Source organism: Vespula vulgaris, chromosome 3, assembly GCF_905475345.1.
Source record: "Vespula vulgaris chromosome 3, iyVesVulg1.1, whole genome shotgun sequence".
NCBI lineage: Eukaryota > Metazoa > Arthropoda > Insecta > Hymenoptera > Vespidae > Vespula > Vespula vulgaris.
In genome coordinates, this window is record NC_066588.1 from 214369 (window position 1) to 234391 (window position 20023).

The following is a 20023-nucleotide window of genomic DNA, read 5'->3' on the forward strand; positions in this document are numbered from 1 at the left end:
GAATCGCTTTCCATTTCATATACGTCAATATCGATAATCGAAGATCCCTAATAAAACGATCGTTGTACGTTGCAACTTATCGATTCTTATTCCGTCGAAGTAGAGTTTTATTGGCTTGAAACTGCCGCATGTACCAGGTTTCAAATGGCGGATTACAGTGAAAAGTGCGGTGAAGATTGTTCTTTCGATTACAGCGACGATAAACACAAAGGCGTATGCCTTATTAAAGAAGAGTAATCTTTTTATTATTACGTATAATCGTTACATAAGTCGTCGTATCATTATATTTTTACGCACGATGCAATTATAACCTCAAATAACCACAAGTCGTGTCTCACACATTCGTTCGTTGTTTTGCGTGGATCGGCTTAAAAAGTTGTAAACATTTACGTTTGTCTTTCGCAATATTAAAGAAATATTTATTTGTTGCAGATTCATAATCGAAGATAGAATAAGATTACAAAATGAAGAGTGCCTCGTCGGGACGAACAAGCGCAGCGCGGAGGAAAGTATTAACGCGAATGACGAGGAAACAACGTCCGACGAATTTTCACCGAAAAGATTCAAGTCGGACGATAAGAAAGAAAAACTTAGGGGTCAAAACAAGGCTAGGCCGCCACCGTTCAAAACATTGCGCGAATCGAATTTGTGCCCGTGGATAGCGGATCAGGCAGAAGGGGAGGTTGAGAAAAAATGCGAAAATAAGCGTTGTTCGTTCTTACACGATCGAAAAGAATATTTACAGATAAAGCCTAGCGATATCAACGAGGAATGTTACCTCTTTGATTTGATGGGTAGATGCCCTAGAGGGGCCGCGTGTAGAATGGGTTCGAAACATCTGACCGAAGATGGTTTCAATATAGTAGACGCGAAGAAGTTACAAGAATTTAAAAAGAAACCCTCGTCTACGCAAAATCAATTGTCCAAAGTTCTTCAAAATAAGCTTAGAAAGCATAAATATAATTTTTCCAAGGCAGAGACAATCGTTAAGGGAAACAATCCTTCCGCCAAGAAGATGTCTACCAAAAGTCAGACGTCGAGCGACAAAGAAGAAACGTCTCGACTGAAATATTCAAAAGTAAAGAAAGACGACGAAGAAATCGAGAAAGATTTACCTTCGGAAGAGGTCCTCGGCGAAGAGGAGAACGTATCCGAAAGGAAAGTACCGAGAATCGGGCCCGTGGAGGACTACGATTTGATTAAAATTCGAACGTCGGAGAAGAAAAAGATCGATTGGAAGAATAAAATAATGTTGAGTCCTTTGACGACCGTGGGTAATCTTCCATTTCGAAGGATTTGTAAAGGTTACGGCGCCGATATCACTTGCGGAGAAATGGCGTTGGCTCCTAAAATACTGAAAGGAGCGCACGAGGAATGGGCTTTGGTAAAACGACACGAAAGCGAAGACGTTTTTGGCATACAATTGTGCGGTAATAATCCTGGAGTATTGACGAGATGTGCTCAGTTATTGAACGAAGAAATTGATATAGATTTCATAGATTTGAACTTAGGGTGTCCTATCGATTTAATTTACAGACAAGGTGGCGGAAGCGGTATGCTCAATAGATTAAACGTATTAGAAACAGTTATAAAGTCGGTTAGTCAAGTCGTGGAGATACCTTTGTCCGTAAAGACCAGAACAGGAGTTTACATAGACAAACCTATAGCGCATAATTTAATGCCAAAGTTTCGAGATTGGGGCGTATCCATGATCACCGTGAGTAGTTTTGATAAATTTTTATTACTACGAGTGAAAGAGGACGACGAATCATTGATTTAATCGTCGATCTTAAAACTGTACGCGAATTTAATCGAAAACGCTTGCATGTCGAACAGGTTCACGGAAGATCTCGCGAACAAAGGTACACGAAACTCGCAGATTGGAATTATATAGAAAAGTGTGCCCAGGCAGCAAAGCCCATACCTGTATTTGGAAACGGAGATGTCCTTTCGTTCGACGATTATCAAAGAGCACTCAAGCTGTGCACTTCCGTAGAAGGAGTGACCATAGGAAGAGGAGCATTGATAAAACCTTGGATTTTTACCGAAATGAAGGAAAAAAAGTTGATAGACGTAAGAAGTACGGAAAGATTCGATATATTGAAGAGATATGCTAATTACGGTCTCGAGCATTGGGGATCCGATACGCGAGGCGTCGAAACGACGAGGAGATTCATGTTGGAATGGATTTCCTTCTTGCACAGGCGAGTATCTTGCTCGAAAGTCTACGAAAGGGGAACAAAGGCTTGCGATTGAAAACTTACAATTGTATTATTTTCTCTAGATACGTGCCGGTCGGGCTATTGGAGAGACCACCGCAGAGAATCAACGAGAGGCCACCGTTTTACAAAGGTCGAGACGAGATGGAAACGCTTATGGCGAGTTCAAACTGCGCGGATTGGGTCAAAATATCGTAAGTTCGTTTAAACGACAAACGCATATGTAGTACGTCGATTGCTAATATCGCTACGATGTATCGTATCACGCTTGACCTCTTTTTCTAGAGAAATGTTGCTTGGAAAAGTACCCGATGGATTTCACTTTTTACCCAAGCACAAAGCAAATTCGTGGAAGTAGCAGGAGAATCGTATCTTATATTTTCCTCTCTCGCGAGAACTTTTGAAATAAACTTTAGCGACAAGCGACAACTCCGATCTGGAAAAATTTTATTCGACGTGCAGATGCAATCGATCCTACCGTAACGTCATACGTAATATTATGCATTAAATTTTTTCGCAAATACGCAATTTAAAGTCGCGTGGATGAGGATCGATAACGAGCTAAGTATTTCCCGTCATTGACGAAGAGCGGCGATGTCGGACGCAGGGACCGACATGCAATCGCAACCACTGGGGATTTCTATGGTGATAGGCTCCCAACAATTGCTCTCCCAGAGGCGTCTGGATAAGAAGAGGGTCTTTGTCCTTTGGACGCATTGAAACTTGGGATGAGCGCATTTCTGAAATAAACGGGCGATCGTGTAGAAAATCAATGATATTTCGTAGATCGTGGAAATGAGTAGGACGGTAAGATGCGTTCAACCTGTGCAGAGGATGATCCTCTCGTTCGTTCTTCCGCTCGATCGAAAAACTGGTCATCCTTGCAATAGACTTCGTAATACCGAAACGGCTGATAGTCGTAAGTTGCGTCTCTGAGCTCCACTAGTCGTTCCTTGGTTTTGCAGAGATATTCCTAATGAAAAAAGGGAGGTAAGAAGGGTTAAAAGATAAAACTAGTAAATAAATCTCGAAGAGAATTACAGGCTCTGAATTTCTGTTCCGCCGATCGAGCTCTTGAAAGTCTTTCGGCCCTTCCACGCCGTCGTACTCCTCCGATAGATAGGAGAGATCTCGTAAAGCGGGATGATTGCTGCGCGAGTGACCCTCGAAGAACTTGGTGAGATTGACTTTCCCGTAGAGCGCTGTGGAATCGTGCGCGAGCACGAGCAATTCGGCGACCTATGGAAAAGAGCAAACGTTGATCGAAGTAAAAGGAGCGAGTTGTAAAGGTTCCAAGCTCAGGGATCGGGCCGGCGATGGTTCTATCGAACTCGACGAAGCGTCGTAAATCGCGCGTACCGAGGGTACCGGGGCGACGCAGCACCGCCCGATCGAGTGGGAGCGAAGCTCGCGTGAATCATCATCTATTCGATATTGCGCCTTACGCGAAAGCACGAAATCACCGACGACGATCGCCATACGCGAGAGAATATTTCGAAGCCGTATGAGAATCGCACGTTTTCCATCGTCCAATGTCCGGAGCGAACGGACGGAGATTGTTGTCTTCGAATCGAATCGAGATGACGTCTTTTCGACGATGAACGTTAATCGGTTTCCCGTGAAAATCAGACTTGGCTCGGCCGACAAGGTCAGCCCTGATTGAGTCAACGTGCCCCATGTCGTACGATATAAATTATTCTTCCCCGCGAGTGCCTCGCTTAATTCGCGCGGTGCCTTCCAAGCGACGTCGTATCGACGAAGCGCAAGAGGCAACTAACGATTTTCATTTTGAAACGCGGATAAGCGAGAAAGATTCCCTTTCTCTCTCTCTCTCGTTGCCTTTCTTTAAGACCAAAGTCGAGAAGGAGGTAACGGAGGAGAAAGAGAAAAAAAGACGAAATACGATAAATTCTCTTCTCGTGTGTTCGCGAGAGCGCGTAGGAGCGAGGCGCGCGATCGACGCGAGAAGCGCGCTCGTCGGTCCGTGGTAGGTAGTTATTCAATTGAGAAGTGCGCTCCCGTCTGACATAGTTCAGTCGACGACGAACTTACATCTACTCCGGAATTTGCATCTCTCCGCTCCGTCGCGGGCTCGGTCTTTTCTTTCGCTCTTTCCTATTCGATCTTTCTTCTCGGTTTTCTCTATCGTTATCTCCGATCGTCGAAGAAAAAGAGGAGGAGGCAACAGCACCGGCAGCGTACGACGTCGACCCTTTCGGCGATCGCGCGTTTAAACGCGTAAATTTTACGCGGCGAAGATGTCGTCGAGCTTCTTCCACCTTCATTGATATCGACGACGACGACGATGCCATGGCGACCGATCTTTGCGCGAACGGAACTTTGAAATCTACGTCCGGCAGGTGAGACACACGAAATATCTGCGTTACAGCAAACGGCGATGACTCGAGCTCGCCCTTTTCCAATTGCGATTTACGATCGATCCAATATCGGCCACGAAACGCAACCTTTTCCCGTTCGTAACGATGATTTTCATGACAGTGAAACGGCTTAATGGTCATTATTCCTGGCCGAGTTAATAACCAATTGACCCTCGACCGCCTGACCAGAGGTTTCATTGATGAAGAGCGCTATTAGACAAAGTCAAACCGTGCCAGCGCTCGAAACTTGCTCCTTTTTTTCTCTTCCTCTCCTTCCTCTCTCCTTTCCCCCCGTTCGTTCGTCATTAGCTGTTTACGTACTGTTAACCGTTAACGTAATTACGCGTTAATCCGTTAATAAAGGAGCGCGTCTCGCGAGCTCCCCGACTAAAGCTTTTCCCCAACTTGTTTCAACTTTTCCGAAAATCGCTACTTCTTGCGTTCCTCGATATACGGTAATAGATTAGTAGAATGAGTAAATTGGAACGGTACGACCACGGGACGACGTCTAGTTATTCCATTTAGAACAATTACGGATCATCGGAAAAGATACACGTGGACGTGTTTGTTCAAATGTACTCGTAAATGTGCTCGTTGATCGCACGCATGATCGATCTATGACTAAGCTATGCATTTAAAGATAGCAAATGCACGTGCCGTTAGCGAGTTTCGAGAATAAGAAATGAAAAAATACGATCCGCCGACGCGCGATCTTATTTTCAATGTCGCGATATTCACGTATAAATCGGAATACCTGGAAATGAAATACGATACGTACGTGGATGGCCGAGGCGTACGTCGAATTTCGTGGAACGGAACGATTTTCTCTCGTCGTGCCTCGAAAATTAGTGTTTCTGACGTAACGGACGTGGGTGCGAAACGACAAGAAAATTCAGCGAAAATCCTCGTCCTGGCCCACGAATTAAATTAAATTTAATCCAAATACTTGATCCCGTCGAACGCGCCTTGATTGCGCGAGGATATAACGAAAGAAACGAAAAAAAAGCCGGAGGAGATCTCTCGATTCTTCTTCAACGCTGACGCATTCCGTGCAAACGGTCTCGTGGGCGCTTCTAGTGTTTGAAAATATACTTAGACCACAATACGACGAGAAAAATAGAGAGAGAGAGAGAAACGGATTTACACGCGTTAATCGCGTTTTTAAACATTGAAATAAGATATTTTAAGCGAATACATACGTTGAAGAAGATTCGAATGGAACTCCGTAACGCGTTTGCTTCGTCCGAAAAGTTGTACATTCGTTGATCTACGGTATAATACGACTGTACGTGCAAATGATGTAAAATAAAAAGAGGTTACTAGCCGGTCACTGAAAGACGTATGTACGACGGACCATTGACTCGAAGGAAGGGACGGTAAATTTGCGATAAGATTATTTTTAGCCAACGTTAGAGGGCTTACCCCTTGGCGGTGGCTAAAAATAGTCCGTAAGGCCAATCCAGCTCCAATTATTCCATTTAGGTATTTAGGTGACAATCGACCGACCGCCAATTTAGAAATATTCCACACGCTCGCAAGCGGGAATTTTACGTGGCTTCCTTCGACCGTGATAAGACGCTACGCTACCGTCTTACGATTCCGATCGTTCCGTCGATTTTTCCTAATCGAAAACTTTATCGGAAGTTAAACGTTGCGAAAGAATCCGAATTCGAAGACGAAAGAAACGACGAGATTTGTCGTTGAGCGGCGAATTAAAGATCGAAGGATCGAATCGACGCGCTCGAACTGAAAAATCCTAAAATATTCGCGTTTTAATTATAAAAGAGATCGACGCGAATCGGTAAACGCCTTACGAGCCGCAACCCGTCTAACGAGCTCGCACGTCCGTTTGCAGCGTCGTAGATAACATTATGAGGCAACGCAAGTCCGGTGCACTGGATGCCACGGCGCCGATACCGTCGGAGGAGGAGAAGCTAAAGTTTCAAGATAACAGATTCCTCACGACTTTGGTACTCGGTAGAAGTAGGTGAGTACACCCTGTTTCTTAATTTCTTTTCTGCGTCGTCGCTTTCCTTGCCTTTATTTTCTTTTTTCCTTTTTTTTTCTATTAAAATTAACTTTGTTATTTACGTACTTGCGAAAAAGAAAGAAAGAAAGAAAGATATCGAAACTATCCCAAACGAAAAGGCATTGAAAGGCATAGCTTTAAAGTTCGGGAAGTCGACGGGCCTTAACGAGCTAAACGAATCGTTCGTAAACTCGTCACGCGATCTCGTTCCCATCGTTTTCGATGAAGAGAGGGGAGGCCGATCGTCTCGCTCTCTCTCTCTCTCTCTCTCTCTCTCTCTCTCTCTCTCTCTCTCTCTCTCTCTCTGTCTCTCGGTTTCCGCACACGGTTTCCTGACCGCATTGAAATCACAAAAAATAAATCGTCGAACAAAAAACCCGTCGCATAATCGACATATTTTAGTGGCTCGTGAGAATTTCATTAGCGCCTCGCAAGAAACATAGCGCGTCCTTCTACTCGTCGTACGATGTCGTTTTATTTAGAAATGAGCACTCTTGCACTCGAAAAATTTGTTTACCCGACTTGTTTCTCGATTAAGGACGATTAAAGAAAAAGTCAAACAACTTACTAAAAATAGTTTTCCGTACATCTCTCGGCGTTTCGTTGATTTATTCCACTCGATCTGACGAAGCACGCGAGTCAAGATGGTAAGCGTAGAAGTTGCGAACCTTTTGTAAAATCAAAGTAAAAGTCGAGCAGATTATATACCGGAGAAGGTATCGTTTCCAGAGGGAAAATCATACCCGCTTGCGCTCGATGCTAAAGGTTAAAATAAAATTCCTGTACAAATAGAGAAAATCAGAGATAAAGCTTCGGTGGCATCTGACGCGTCGAGCGTTTATATCTACGGATCGATCGATTGACATTAATTAAATCAGTAGGATTGCAACCGAACAATTTATTTAAGAGATTTATAAATGCGAGGCGAGCACCGATATCGGTTGCTATCGTCACCGATATCGTTGGTAAATCCAAAAATCCTCGTTAAGGTTCGATCCAACATCGTTTTTCAATATTTTTGCGAGCCACCTACGCGTCTGAAGACTCGTACAATAAAATTCTCGTTCCAAAATGGACGGACGAACGCCTGGGAAAGAGGAAAAGACGAATCGAGAGTCGGAGTAATTAAGTTTGAACGTTCGAGCCTTGAGACTTTGTAATTAGTTCTACGAAGTTAATTCAACGAAGACACGAAACGATTTCGCTCGAATTAACGGCGGCAACGCGTTTCAGGATTATGAGGCTGTCGAAACGTATCTCATTAACCGATTCGTACCGTAAGTTTTATTTCAAATTTGCCACCTCGACTCTCAGCGTTGCATCGCGATCGTCTAAGGCTCCTTCGTATTCACGGTCGGTATCGTTCGAACCAAGATTTTTTTTCTTACTTTTTCTCAAAATCCTTTTGCCAAAAATTATGCGTCGTCGATTAATGTACCTAATAAAAGCGTAACATTTATCAAAACCATAATCATTCGTCGTATCTTATCAACCTAACCAATTTTATTCTCTCTCTCTCTCTCTCTCTCTCTAGTCGTGCTGCGTTCTTACTCTCTATTCTATCTATTTCGAGTTTTATCTCTTTCCCGTCGTAATAGTTGTATGCACGGTTATCTCGTTAGTCGAAATTATTTTTGCTCGCGCAACGAATACGGTAGCAACTCCCAATCCTACCGATTAAGATTCTGAGAGGTTTTCATCTTGTTTTTATATTTCATACGCATAGCGTATAAGGTCTGCAAATCCAATACGATAAGATAAGCTGCGTATAGTTGGTTTCGTAAACAATAGTAAGCGGTAAAAGTAAATGTCTTTCCGGAAGTATCCTGGATTTCGATAGGAAAGTGATGATTCACAGTAATTCATGGTACTATTCATTTTCTTGTTAAAATCAATAACCTTTTTTTCTCCGATGCGTTTCTAAGCACACACGATCGACCCTACGGACAGCACGTTTTTTCATCTCCAAACTCTAAGACGAGGTTCACATGAGATTTACGAGTATAATTCGAATTACTTTTTGAAAATGATCATAATTTATTTTAACGTGTTTTTATCTCTTTTTATTTTATTATTATTTCTTTTTACATTACGTACGATTTAATCATCGAGCGATCAAGTTATAAAAATGTAAACGAACGATTATAACAATCCCATTTTTCGCTGTGAAAAATTTCAAAACACGGTACGATACATAAAACAACGTCGCATTGCGTTAGTTTTATCCTGCCGTAAGACGAATAACACAGTTTCTAAACCCATCGATCTTTCGAATTTTCGCCGAATTTTTCGCTGATAAAATAAATAAAACGATTTCGTGAAAACCCCTTTCGATGGAACGTTGCATATCGTCGATATTTGTTTCAATTGGAAATTTATTCGTTAGTTTCTTCTTGTCCTCCTTGCACGTATCCATCGTTTATAGTCGATTGTCTCAGGATAATCGACTATCCGAGACATCCATCGTTGCCAAATAATCCCGTCTGTACAAAAGTGTGAAAAAAATATAATATAATAGATATAGTATATATAATACAGACACAGATAAACGCCCTTCCCATTCGAGCGTCCACTCCAAAGACGGTACGTACGAGTCTTCGAATATACATACCGCCTTTGAAGCAAAAGGGTTAACGATTTTGCGTCACGACCAATAGCGCGCCGCTAAAATTAACGGTTCTCTCCGTCATGACCAATAACACAGGGCCAAGAATTATGGCGGGATTCTTTATAAAGTTTGACAGCCGGAGTAGGATTATCGGTCGCGCGACGCAAAGTCCTTTACCGAAAGAACGAATGCGCGCTAGTGTTCGATCGAACGCGCCAGACTGCGGTACTCGAGTCCGATAAATATCGTCTAAACCAGGAATACAAAAAAGGAAAACAAGAGAGAGAGAAAGGGAGGGAGGGAGGAAAGAAAGGGATCGATCGCACGTAAGTATCTTGTTACTTCCGTTCGAATTGAAAGTAGCTCAAAAGTTACGTCAAAATCGTTCTCTTCTTTTTATCCATATCCGTTATATAAGAATTCGTCGATTAAAGAGAAATTGCTTTAGAAACGTTTCAGAAACGGTCCAAGAACGTTACGATTAATCGCTTTGGTTTTCGAAGACCCTTTGGTTGATCTCAAATAAATGAACGCAACCGTCTGTTTGCTGCGTCTACGATCAATTCGAGCGTACGCGTGGACCGTCGGTGATTCGGTTCCTTGAGAAACCTCAATCGTTTCAATGAATCGAAACGAGTTTCGCGTAGGACGCATAATCACGAGATCGACGCATTTGTCTTCTCGCGATTACGCGTAATTGATGCCCGATAAACGCGCTTTTCTTCGTCAACCAACAAAACGGACGTAATCGTAAACGTGTGACTAAACGATCTATGGATTGTATGTACGTATCCGCGGAAAGCAGTGAAAAAGTTTTTATATTCTAAAGTAAATCTTTCTTTGGTTCTTTTTGGCCGAGGCGGCCTTATCTTTTGCAAAGACATGACAAATAAAAGACAACGTTTACACAGTTCGTCTTGTAACGCGCAAAGATAATCGACTTAATCCTTGAATCTTCGAACGCAAGATCGCAAAAATTAGATCGCAACGTGACTTTACGTTTTCGACAGAAAAATCTCACCGGACGTTCTGCCATCTTGCCCTTCTGGAATATTTCGTCAAAGATCCCTTCGTTCGACGACTCCTACTAAATTATCCACGTCGACGACGGCGACGACGACTACGACAACAACGACGAAAAGCAACGGTAACGAAGAAGTGCAGGCAACGCGAAACGATCGGCAAAACTCTACGCGAGTTTTTTCGACCGTTTTATCGAGCGTCCTTTCGAGCGGTATTCGCGAGAAAAGCAACGTTTTGAACAACAACAACAACAACAACAACAACAACAATAAAAACGGTAATAGCAAGAAAAGCGTCGTCGGTGGCGGTGGTGGCGGCAGCGGCGGCGGCGGCGGCGGCGGCGGCGGCGGCCTCAGAGGTCAGGCGGCGCGTGCCATTCGAGCCGGGAACGCCGGCGGCGGTGGCGAGAGCGGAGGTGAGAGCGGAGGCGGCGCCTCGTTACTCGCAAGGGGCGCCAGAGCTGCCAGTAAGCACGCGCGCCTTGGCACGGCACTGGCTAACAAAATGGCGTCTGCGAGCTCAACCGCGGTCGTGCAAGGCTGGCCGAACACCAAGGACGACTACGAGCTCAAAGAGGTTATCGGTGAGTAACTACCGTGTCGCCGCTTACCATTCCCCTCTGCTATCCCTTTGTCCTTCTAGGTATCGCGCAAACCAGCCACCGTCCAGAGAAAATCTTTCGGAATCGGAGCCGGTCGCTCGTTTCTCTTCTCTCTCTGTCTTCTTCCTTCCCATCTCTTTCTCTCTCTCTCTCTCTCCCCCCTCTTTTTTAGTCAACTATCGCTTCGTCGAATTTCACGATTCCCCGAAAATTTTTTCGAGATGACAGAACAACAACGAGAATGACGTAGTGCTCGACGATGTTCGACGACGCGTCCAGTTATTTCCTAAAGATTTTCTCTACCACCTCTGAAACGCCATTCTCGACGAGGAGTCTTAACCGGCTCCTTCGCGATAACGAATTCCTCGTTTCTGTCTCTCTTCCTTCTCGCTTCTCTCTCTTTCTCTGTCTTTCTCCATTCTTCTTTCGTGCATAACGTACGTTAAACATTCGTTCTCTCGCCGTTTCTCACATAGAAATATGCTCGTGATCTTGTCTGTCTGTCTCTCTCTCTCTCTCTCTCTCTCTCCCTCTCCTGTCTCTCCCTACCTCTTTCTCTCCCTCTCCCTTCTCTAACCCTTCTTCGTGGATATTGTACTCCATTGCTATATATATATATATATATATATATATGCATATTATAACCTAAATGGTTGGCATCGATCGTTTGTTTTGCTTCGTTTCTTGCTCTCTTTCCGTTAAAGATTCATCGAATGTTTGTTATGTACTATTCGTACGCAGCTGTTACGTATCGTGGCACTATTCTCGCTCTTTGACTTTATCCTTGATTAGTTGATAGGTTTGCTAAAAATACGTTGTATACGAACTGTTATTCATTATATCCAATTATCGTAGAAACGGAATAACTTATCGTACGTTGATTAATATTCAAAGGTGTTGGAGCCACTGCAGTAGTACACGCGGCATTTTGTATTCCACGCCAAGAAAAATGTGCTATAAAGAGAATAAATTTAGAAAAATGGAATACCAGCATGGACGAATTATTGGTAAGAGTATTTGTAATTTACGAGTAATTACTATGTACTTTTCTTTCGATACGCCTTTACTATCGTCACGTTTGTCGTTATTTAAACAGAAAGAGATACAAGCTATGTCTTCTTGCAACCACGAAAACGTCGTAACTTATTACACGTCGTTTGTCGTAAAAGAAGAACTTTGGCTCGTTCTGAGACTACTGGAAGGTGGATCCCTGTTAGATATAATCAAACATAAAACTAGAACCACCAACTGCAAACACGGAGTGTTCGACGAAGCTACGATAGCTACCGTACTTCGAGAAGTCCTAAAAGGTCTTGAATATTTTCACAGCAATGGTCAAATCCACAGGTATCTTTGTCGATATTCTTTCTCATTTATTTTAACAATTTTAACCTTTGTGGTTTGGTGTATTAAATGGGAATATAATTATATTAAAGATATTAATTTACTAGTGTATATGACTTTTAACAAAAAAAACAAAACGATATTAGGGACATAAAAGCGGGTAATATCCTACTAGGAGAAGATGGTACTGTACAGATCGCTGATTTTGGTGTCAGTGCTTGGCTCGCTACAGGAAGAGATCTAAGCAGACAAAAAGTTAGGCACACTTTTGTGGGAACGCCATGTTGGATGGCACCTGAGGTCATGGAGCAGGTGAGAGAGGAAAGTAACACTACAACTTCTTAGCCTGCATTTTCTGTGTCTACATTTCTGTTGCATTTACATATATTGGCATAGAGAAGTGCTAAGACGAAGATGTACAGTTTACTATCGCTATAAACACGTTATGCTTTTTGTTAAGTTTAAATACTAAATACGTTTACACATGATCGTATCTACTGCTAAAGAGGCATCGGTAAAACGCTTTTTAATTTCTAAGAAACGAGATACAACGGATACCCTTACGTTACACCGTTTGCATGAACTCGATACTACCGATTATTACCGATTGTTAACGAAGAAAATATTTCGTTATTTCCAACGATTCGAATAGAACGTGTATTTAAAGAGCTGAGCGCTTGCAGACGTGCAAATGCATATGAGTATATCAAGGATGGTTATCCTTGGAGATGCTTGCGACGTTGATTCTTCGAGTTACGTCGAGTTTTCGCGTCATTTCTAGAAGCACGCTTCTTTTAAGTGTTGTCTATCTTTGTTTAATATACTTATCGTAAAAGCAATTATGATATGCATATTTATTTGCAGGACCATGGCTATGATTTTAAAGCGGACATTTGGTCGCTCGGTATCACTGCTATCGAAATGGCAAGCGGTACCGCTCCTTACCACAAGTATCCACCGATGAAGGTATTGATGCTCACTTTACAAAACGATCCACCGACCTTGGACACAGCGGCGGATGATAAAGATCAGTATAAAGCGTATGGTAAAACATTCCGTAAAATGATCGTCGATTGCTTACAAAAGGATCCAACTAAGAGGTAATAAACTAGGCACGTACGTTTACAGAACCGACGTAAGTGGGTACATGTAATGGTACACGTGTATCGAGTCAAATCCCTTTCTTTCAGACCAACTGCTACAGAACTTTTGAAACATCCCTTTTTCAAAAAGGCTAAAGACAAGAAATATTTGCAACAAACGTTAGTCGCTATAGGTCCAAGTCTCGAAACTAGAGTACAGAAGGTATGTTTGTTTGGAAACGTAAGATATACGCTTGATCTATACTCTTCGATATGAAATATCGTTACGATCTAAAAAAACAGGCATCGAAGAGGCAACCGGGTACGTCGGGTCGTTTACATAGAACGGTAACAGGGGAATGGGTTTGGTCGTCGGAAGAGGAGGATAGTGCATCTAGCGGCGAGGAGGGCAAAGAAGCGTTACCAGTCAATACGATAGAGAATGCGAGTAGCGAAGAAGATCTTGAACAAGACGAGTTTTACTCTCAGGTCAAGACGACGCAAAGTCACGCTGCTATACAAGCTGCCGAACAAAATGTTCCTATAAATCTGGTGTTACGACTACGGTACATATTAAATACCTCGAAAGAACTTTTATTAAATGTTCTACTCTTTGATGTTATCATATATACACATACATATATCCAACGATATCCTTGCAGCCGTCCAGATACCCAGTTCACCCTCGCAGAAAAGTCCAAGTACACGTCCATCCTTCCTGATCCTATTAATATTTGTTTAAAACAAGTTGCTATATTCTCTACGATTTAATCTTTAAATAACAATTTAATCGTTAAGCTATTATTTTTATTTTTGTTTATTTTTATTTTCCTTTATTCCTCTTTTATTCGTTATTCTTTATTTATTTGTTTATTTATTTATTTATTTTTTGTTTTTTAGTAATCAGAAACGTGAACTAAACGACATCAGATTCGAATTTGCCGTGGGAATTGATTCTGCGGAGGGCATTGCTGCCGAACTGGTTGGCGCAGGATTAGTCGACGGAAAAGACATTGTGGTCATAGCAGCGAATTTACAAAAATTAATAGACAGTGCCGGACAATTGCGGACTGTTACGTTTTCATTGGTAAAACGAAACTTGCTCTCTCGTTACTTTGCACTATCGTGCAGGTGAAAAACTTTGCAATTATTTTTGATTTGTTTTCTAGAACTCTGGTCATGCAGCCAACGAAGTACCGGATGATAAAGCATTGATAGGATTTGCTCAGATCTCCATCACGGATTAAACGATTTCGTAGTATTCTGAAGTCTCAGAATAATACTCTTACGTGATATATGATGCAGAAAGAATCAAAGGCTATAGCTATACCGTTTGATCGTTATAGAAAAACATTGTACAGTATAAACCATCGACGAATTTGTTTCACACGTATGGCTCTAGCTTTTGGTATTTTTGCGATTACTCTTTTCAGTTGCTATGATTTTTCAGGTAATTTGATCACACAGGACATAGAACCTACAAGATAGTACATCGTAAAAATATTATATCCGGTGACAAAGAACCTTTGAAAAAAATTTTTACGTCCATTTTATGTTCGCGTAACATACGGTAAGACGCAACCCACGCGATTATTATCCAAGAAGGCTTGCAAATTAGACGTATTCTCTTAATCTAAAAATTAAAAGTTCATGTTATTAATCTATAATGATTCATATTACTTTAATTTATGTAAATATTAGCGATCCAGTCTGTTCGTTAAGTTGTTTCTCTTCTTAGTTGTTGGCTGTAAATTTGAAAGAATTTGCACACATTGAAAGAGCATAGCACTTGAAATAACGACCGAAGAACGCATTGGATGAAATCAGTTAAGGTGCTTTAATATCTCGTTTGTTTATTCGATATAACTTTCTTCCTTTATTCAACGAAGGATATATAAGATGCACTATAATATAGTGTCATTAAAGTCATTAAGTCCTGTACAAAATATCAATTATTACATTTTAATTATCATATTTGATGAAGAATCAATGAAATATTACACGAAGATTCAAAAGTACTAGAACACATTTTGTACTTAATTAAATAGAATTACAATAATATATTCATATTCTTAAAGATTTTAGATAGAACTGATTTAAGACTTTTATTTCTTGAATCGTTTTTACAAAAGCGATATATATATATATATGTACATATATATGTGTATATATATATATATATACATACATATATACGTATATACGTATAGATACATATATGCGCACCTGTACGCAACGTGAGCCTGCCACAAAATATATGAGATCAGAGTTATATGTTATTTATGATTAAAATTATTCTGAATATATTATGGAATTTTGTAACATAAGTTTTAATATAGCCAGGCTTGTATATAGTAAAGAAGAGAAATATGTAATTATCAGATTTTGTTTATTATTTCAAGGTTTCTTTTTCACTACGAAATATGAACGAAAAATCAGAAACATTTTTAGCTTGCACACACGCAAGGCACAATATCGTGTTTGCGATAATAACGCTAAATTATTTTAGTTCTACTCGGAATATATATAGAAATCATTTTATCAATTCTGAAGTCACGAATGTAATACTCTATTCATTAAACGGCAGATGTATCTTGTATGCTTAATAATTACTATAGAACATACGGAAAATGAGCATAATTATTATTAAGCCAAAAGCAACAACAACAACAATAATAACGATAATAATAATGTTATACAAACTAAAGTAGAAGCAGAAAAAATTAGTTACGTCGAACATGGCACTATTTGGTAGTATTTAGGCTTACCACCATCGGGATTCGAACAAAATTTAGTCCGAATGTTTTAGCGTAACTGTATTATCATGATACATGTGCCTTATCCCCCACCCCAACCCAAAAGAAAACTATACTCGCTGTCGATTCACAAGCTTTTAGACGTAATATTCAACCTCTATCATTTTCTTACCGCGACGTATCATTCGTAGCATCATCGAAATGGTGCCAAACAAAATGTGACGATTGATTATGTACCGATATAAGAAGTAATTTATTTGTATCAATATCAAACAATATTAAGTAATGAAAAATATTGTGCTTTATTCCATTGCATTATTACGATCACTTGATATGTAAGAACAGTGTGGTTCAATGGAAAGAAAAAAGAAGAAAGGGATATGCAAGTTAGTACTTAATTTTAACTTAATTTTTATAGAATTTCTATAAATCGATAATATAATTCTTTTTATACACGAAATATCTGAGCGAGTTTATTAATGACTTATAAGCGATTCACGTCGTCGCAATAAAATATCGCTCTTTCTAGTAAATACATGGAAGTCGCTTTTTTCTTACTAAATCGGACGAGTGTATTCTTCAAAACGATTAGAATGTCAGAGAATACGCATTCGTATGGTTAGAATATTTACCAACTTTCGCGGTAAAAACTTTAAACATTCAAGTACCTACGATCGTCACCAGGGATGCTGTAAACATCCGATCGAAAGGAATACACGCAACGTATATTGTTAACAGGTTATCCGATGTATACATACGCGCTATGTTTTTACTGTTTACTTCATGTATCCGTTATTCTGTAACATTCCAGAAACATAATTTAGAAATATGAAGAGAGTTTTACGGAGTAAACGAAACGCACCAATAATTATATCCTCCGATGAAGAAGAAAATGAGAAGAACGAGAAGAAAGAAATCAAAAGGAAAGTTGTAAAGAAAAAAATTCAAGTTGAAGATGATAAAATAGGAACGATTGATAAAGGTAAGAGAAAGAGAGTAGGAAATGTACAAGTAAGAGGTAAGAGAATTGGAGAAGAACATATCGATAAAGACAACGACGAAGATGTAATGACGAAGGAAAAAGTAGACGAATGTACAAGGGCGAAGGGTGTGAAAAGGAAAAACGAGGATATAGACGAGTCAAATGTTTCTAATGGAAAAAAGGTAAGATTGAAGAAAGATGTAAACAACTCCAACGAAGATGTATCGCTCAAACGGCCAAAGAAAGAGAAAGAAATAGATCTAGAAAATTTTTCTACCAAATGCGTAGAATGGACCGACGTGGATTACATTTGCGAAGTACAGAATATCGATAGACAAGTAGCACAAAATATTGTGAAACTTTTCAAAGACGAAAATACTATACCTTTTATCGCGAGGTACAGGAAAAACATGACGGGTGGTATGGAACCGGATCGATTAAGATCTGTGAAGGAGTCCTTCGATCGAGTAAGGATAATAAAGAATCGCGCAGTCACGATTATTAAAGCCGTTGATAAGTTGGGAAAGTGGACGCCGCAGATTCATTCTGCCATAATGTCTACCAAATCCATGGACGATTTGGAGCATATTTATTCTATGTTTAAAGTTAACCAGAAGAGATCCTTGGCGGAGAGGGCCAAGTCGCTGGGCTTAGGTCCGGTAAGTAACGCCGTAATAGAAGGAACAGAAATTCCTCCTATGTCGTCGCTGATCGACCGAAAAAAGAAAGAGCTGCAAAGCGAGCAACAAGTGAAAGAAGGAATTGTACATATCATAGCGGACACGATAAGTAAAAATAAAGTTACCTTCGACGAAGTGAGAACGCTTGAAAAAGCATCTATTATAGAGATTCAGACGCTACGATCAAAGTTGAACGATAAGTCCAAGAATGAGAAGAAGGACGAAGAAAAGTATGAAATATATTTCAATTTCAAAAGCAACACAAGAATTATTAAGCCGCATCAAATTTTAGCTATCAATAGGGCAGAGTCGCAGAAAATTCTCGCTGTGAAGATCGTTATACCGGATTCTTTGGTAGATAGATTTAAAAATTATTGTTTGAATTTCTTCAAAATCGGAGCTCGAGCATCGAGCTTACATTTAACATTATTGAAAGATAGTATCGATTATGCTTACAAGAAATTTATTAGACCACTAATAATTCGAAGAGTACGAAGCGAGTTAACGGAGAAGGCTGAAGAAGCATCTATAAAAGTATTCGCTATCAATGTCAAACAGTTGTTACTGATACCTCCCGTACGAGGAAAGATCGTGCTAGGTATAGACCCGGGCTTCTCTCACGGATGTAAATTAGCAGTAGTGTCGGAACAAGGAAGCGTTTTGGAAACTGCTATAATATATCCTCATAAAAAGACAGAAGGCTCAGAAAGATCAATTAAAATTTTGACCGATTTGGTAAGGAAATATAATAGTACTGTCATAGCGCTTGGCAACGGTACGGCATGCAGAGAAACAGAAGTGTTTCTGTCAAATTTAATCAAATCCAATGCCTTCGAGCCTTTCGACGTTTCTTACACGATAGTCGACGAAGCGGGAGCTTCCGTATACAGCTGCAGTTCGGAAGCCAAACTCGAGTTTGCCAACCTCGATCCAAATATAATCTCTGCGATCTCAATCGCAAGGCGTATACAAGATCCGCTTGCCGAATTGGTCAAGGTAGAGCCAAAGTATCTAGGTGTTGGAATGTATCAACACGATTTGCCCGAAAAACAATTGTTACAGTCGTTGAACGAAGTTAGTATACGTACGATTGGTTGATCTACCGAGAACATCGGTACATTCCTTGATATAACGATAATTGGGTGATTTTAATTTATCCTTACAGGTTGTCACAGAGGCTGTAAGTTTCGTCGGCGTAGACGTCAACACAGCTTCCCTTTCTCTCCTTAAAAAAGTCGCTGGTCTGAATGTATCTAGAGCAACTAACATCATAGAATGGAGGAATAAACACGGTCCATTTTCAAACAGGCAACAGATTTTGGACGTAAAAGGCATTGGCACCAAAACTTTCGAACAGTGTGCCGGATTTATAAGGATTCTACCAGAGACGGCGGTTGTTAGTGGGAGTAAAGCAAAGAAATCCAAATATCCTGATTCATCTCCAAATTTTTTGGATCAAACTTGGATTCATCCGGAGTCATATGGTATAGCGGATGAATTTATAAAATCGTCTGGATGTAATGTAAAGGAAATAGGCAGTTTGTCTTTCGTGGAAAAAATAAAATCGTACGTGAAAGACGGTGGTTCGAGTTTTCATAAGAAATTTCAGACGGACGAAGCCACGTTAGAAGTTATAATAAAAGGCTTGACTATGAAAAAGGACGAAGACATAAGAATGAAGTCGCACTGTCCTTTGTTTCGTGCTTCTTTGCAAAACATCGACGACTTGACCAATGGTACCATCTTAAGCGGGGCTGTCAGGAACGTCACGCATTTTGGGGTATTCGTAGATGTTGGGGTAGGAAGAAACGGTCTTATGCCCACTAAGTGGTGCAAGGATCAAACGCTTTGCATAGGTCAACGCGTGGAAGTAAAAGTCATCAACATCGAACATCGTCGCAATAGGTTCACCTTGGAATTAATGAAGGTCTTATAAACTAACATCGAAAGATTTTCTTTATCGATCGTGCGAGGCGTCAAGTACGATCGAAATACTTTTTTTTTTTACCGTCTCCTTTATCATCGATTATGTACATCCCCATATACGTTTTGTACGGATTGTGAGCGAAATAAATTCATCCATTGAAAATATTGAATAAGAAAAGATAGAGAAAAGTTTGATTTGGAAAAAAATAGGATTTAGAGCGATCCTTTTGTTAAGAGGATTTGATGGATTTATTACGTGCGAGTCGGAACGAAAGGGTAGACTATGTTCCAAGAGTCTCTCCGCCGTTTGTCGATCGATATGAGCCGTTCAGTGGCGCAACGGTAAGAAGCTACTTTTTCTTTCCTTTCGTTCATTCTCTCGATTTCAACTTGAT

General features: G+C 40.6%; 4 protein-coding genes across 12 annotated transcripts; 3 read left to right on the plus strand and 1 right to left on the minus strand.

Annotated features, from left to right (window-relative positions):
* Positions 1 to 3: 3 nt before the first annotated feature.
* On the plus strand, positions 4 to 2648 carry LOC127062228 (tRNA-dihydrouridine(47) synthase [NAD(P)(+)]-like). Its single transcript, XM_050990059.1, has 5 exons — positions 4 to 233; positions 433 to 1717; positions 1837 to 2204; positions 2285 to 2413; positions 2505 to 2648. The coding sequence occupies exons 1-5, from the start codon at positions 145 to 147 to the stop codon at positions 2575 to 2577; spliced, it is 1944 nt and encodes a 647-aa protein (XP_050846016.1). The 5' UTR covers positions 4 to 144; the 3' UTR covers positions 2578 to 2648.
* LOC127062252 (uncharacterized) lies at positions 980 to 11374 on the minus strand. 7 transcript variants are annotated; one of them, XM_050990122.1, is made up of 4 exons: positions 10868 to 11374; positions 3261 to 3458; positions 3043 to 3192; positions 980 to 2959 (listed from the first exon to the last, which is right to left on the minus strand). In XM_050990122.1, exons 1-4 carry the CDS (start codon positions 10868 to 10870, stop codon positions 2795 to 2797), a joined length of 516 nt encoding a protein of 171 aa, XP_050846079.1. In that variant the 5' UTR covers positions 10871 to 11374; the 3' UTR covers positions 980 to 2794. The 7 variants fall into 7 exon arrangements, with proteins under 7 accessions (XP_050846079.1, XP_050846075.1, XP_050846074.1 ...); XM_050990118.1 differs by lacking the exon at positions 10868 to 11374 and adding an exon at positions 10256 to 10392; XM_050990117.1 differs by lacking the exon at positions 10868 to 11374 and adding an exon at positions 7195 to 7434.
* Positions 3968 to 16345, plus strand: LOC127062226 (serine/threonine-protein kinase OSR1). 2 transcript variants are annotated; one of them, XM_050990054.1, is made up of 11 exons: positions 3968 to 4579; positions 6453 to 6584; positions 10245 to 10840; positions 11753 to 11865; positions 11955 to 12205; positions 12349 to 12521; positions 13065 to 13302; positions 13393 to 13507; positions 13588 to 13850; positions 14185 to 14371; positions 14454 to 16345. In XM_050990054.1, exons 1-11 carry the CDS (start codon positions 4530 to 4532, stop codon positions 14529 to 14531), a joined length of 2196 nt encoding a protein of 731 aa, XP_050846011.1. In that variant the 5' UTR covers positions 3968 to 4529; the 3' UTR covers positions 14532 to 16345. The 2 variants fall into 2 exon arrangements, with proteins under 2 accessions (XP_050846011.1, XP_050846012.1); XM_050990055.1 differs by having other exon boundaries at positions 12349 to 12514; positions 13067 to 13302.
* On the plus strand, positions 16306 to 19806 carry LOC127062224 (S1 RNA-binding domain-containing protein 1). Of its 2 annotated transcripts, none has more exons than XM_050990048.1 (3): positions 16306 to 16426; positions 16570 to 18776; positions 18868 to 19806. In XM_050990048.1, the coding sequence occupies exons 2-3, from the start codon at positions 16869 to 16871 to the stop codon at positions 19636 to 19638; spliced, it is 2679 nt and encodes an 892-aa protein (XP_050846005.1). In that variant the 5' UTR covers positions 16306 to 16426; positions 16570 to 16868; the 3' UTR covers positions 19639 to 19806. The 2 variants fall into 2 exon arrangements, with proteins under 2 accessions (XP_050846005.1, XP_050846006.1); XM_050990049.1 differs by lacking the exon at positions 16306 to 16426 and having other exon boundaries at positions 16484 to 16778; positions 16852 to 18776.
* Positions 19807 to 20023: the final 217 nt, after the last annotated feature.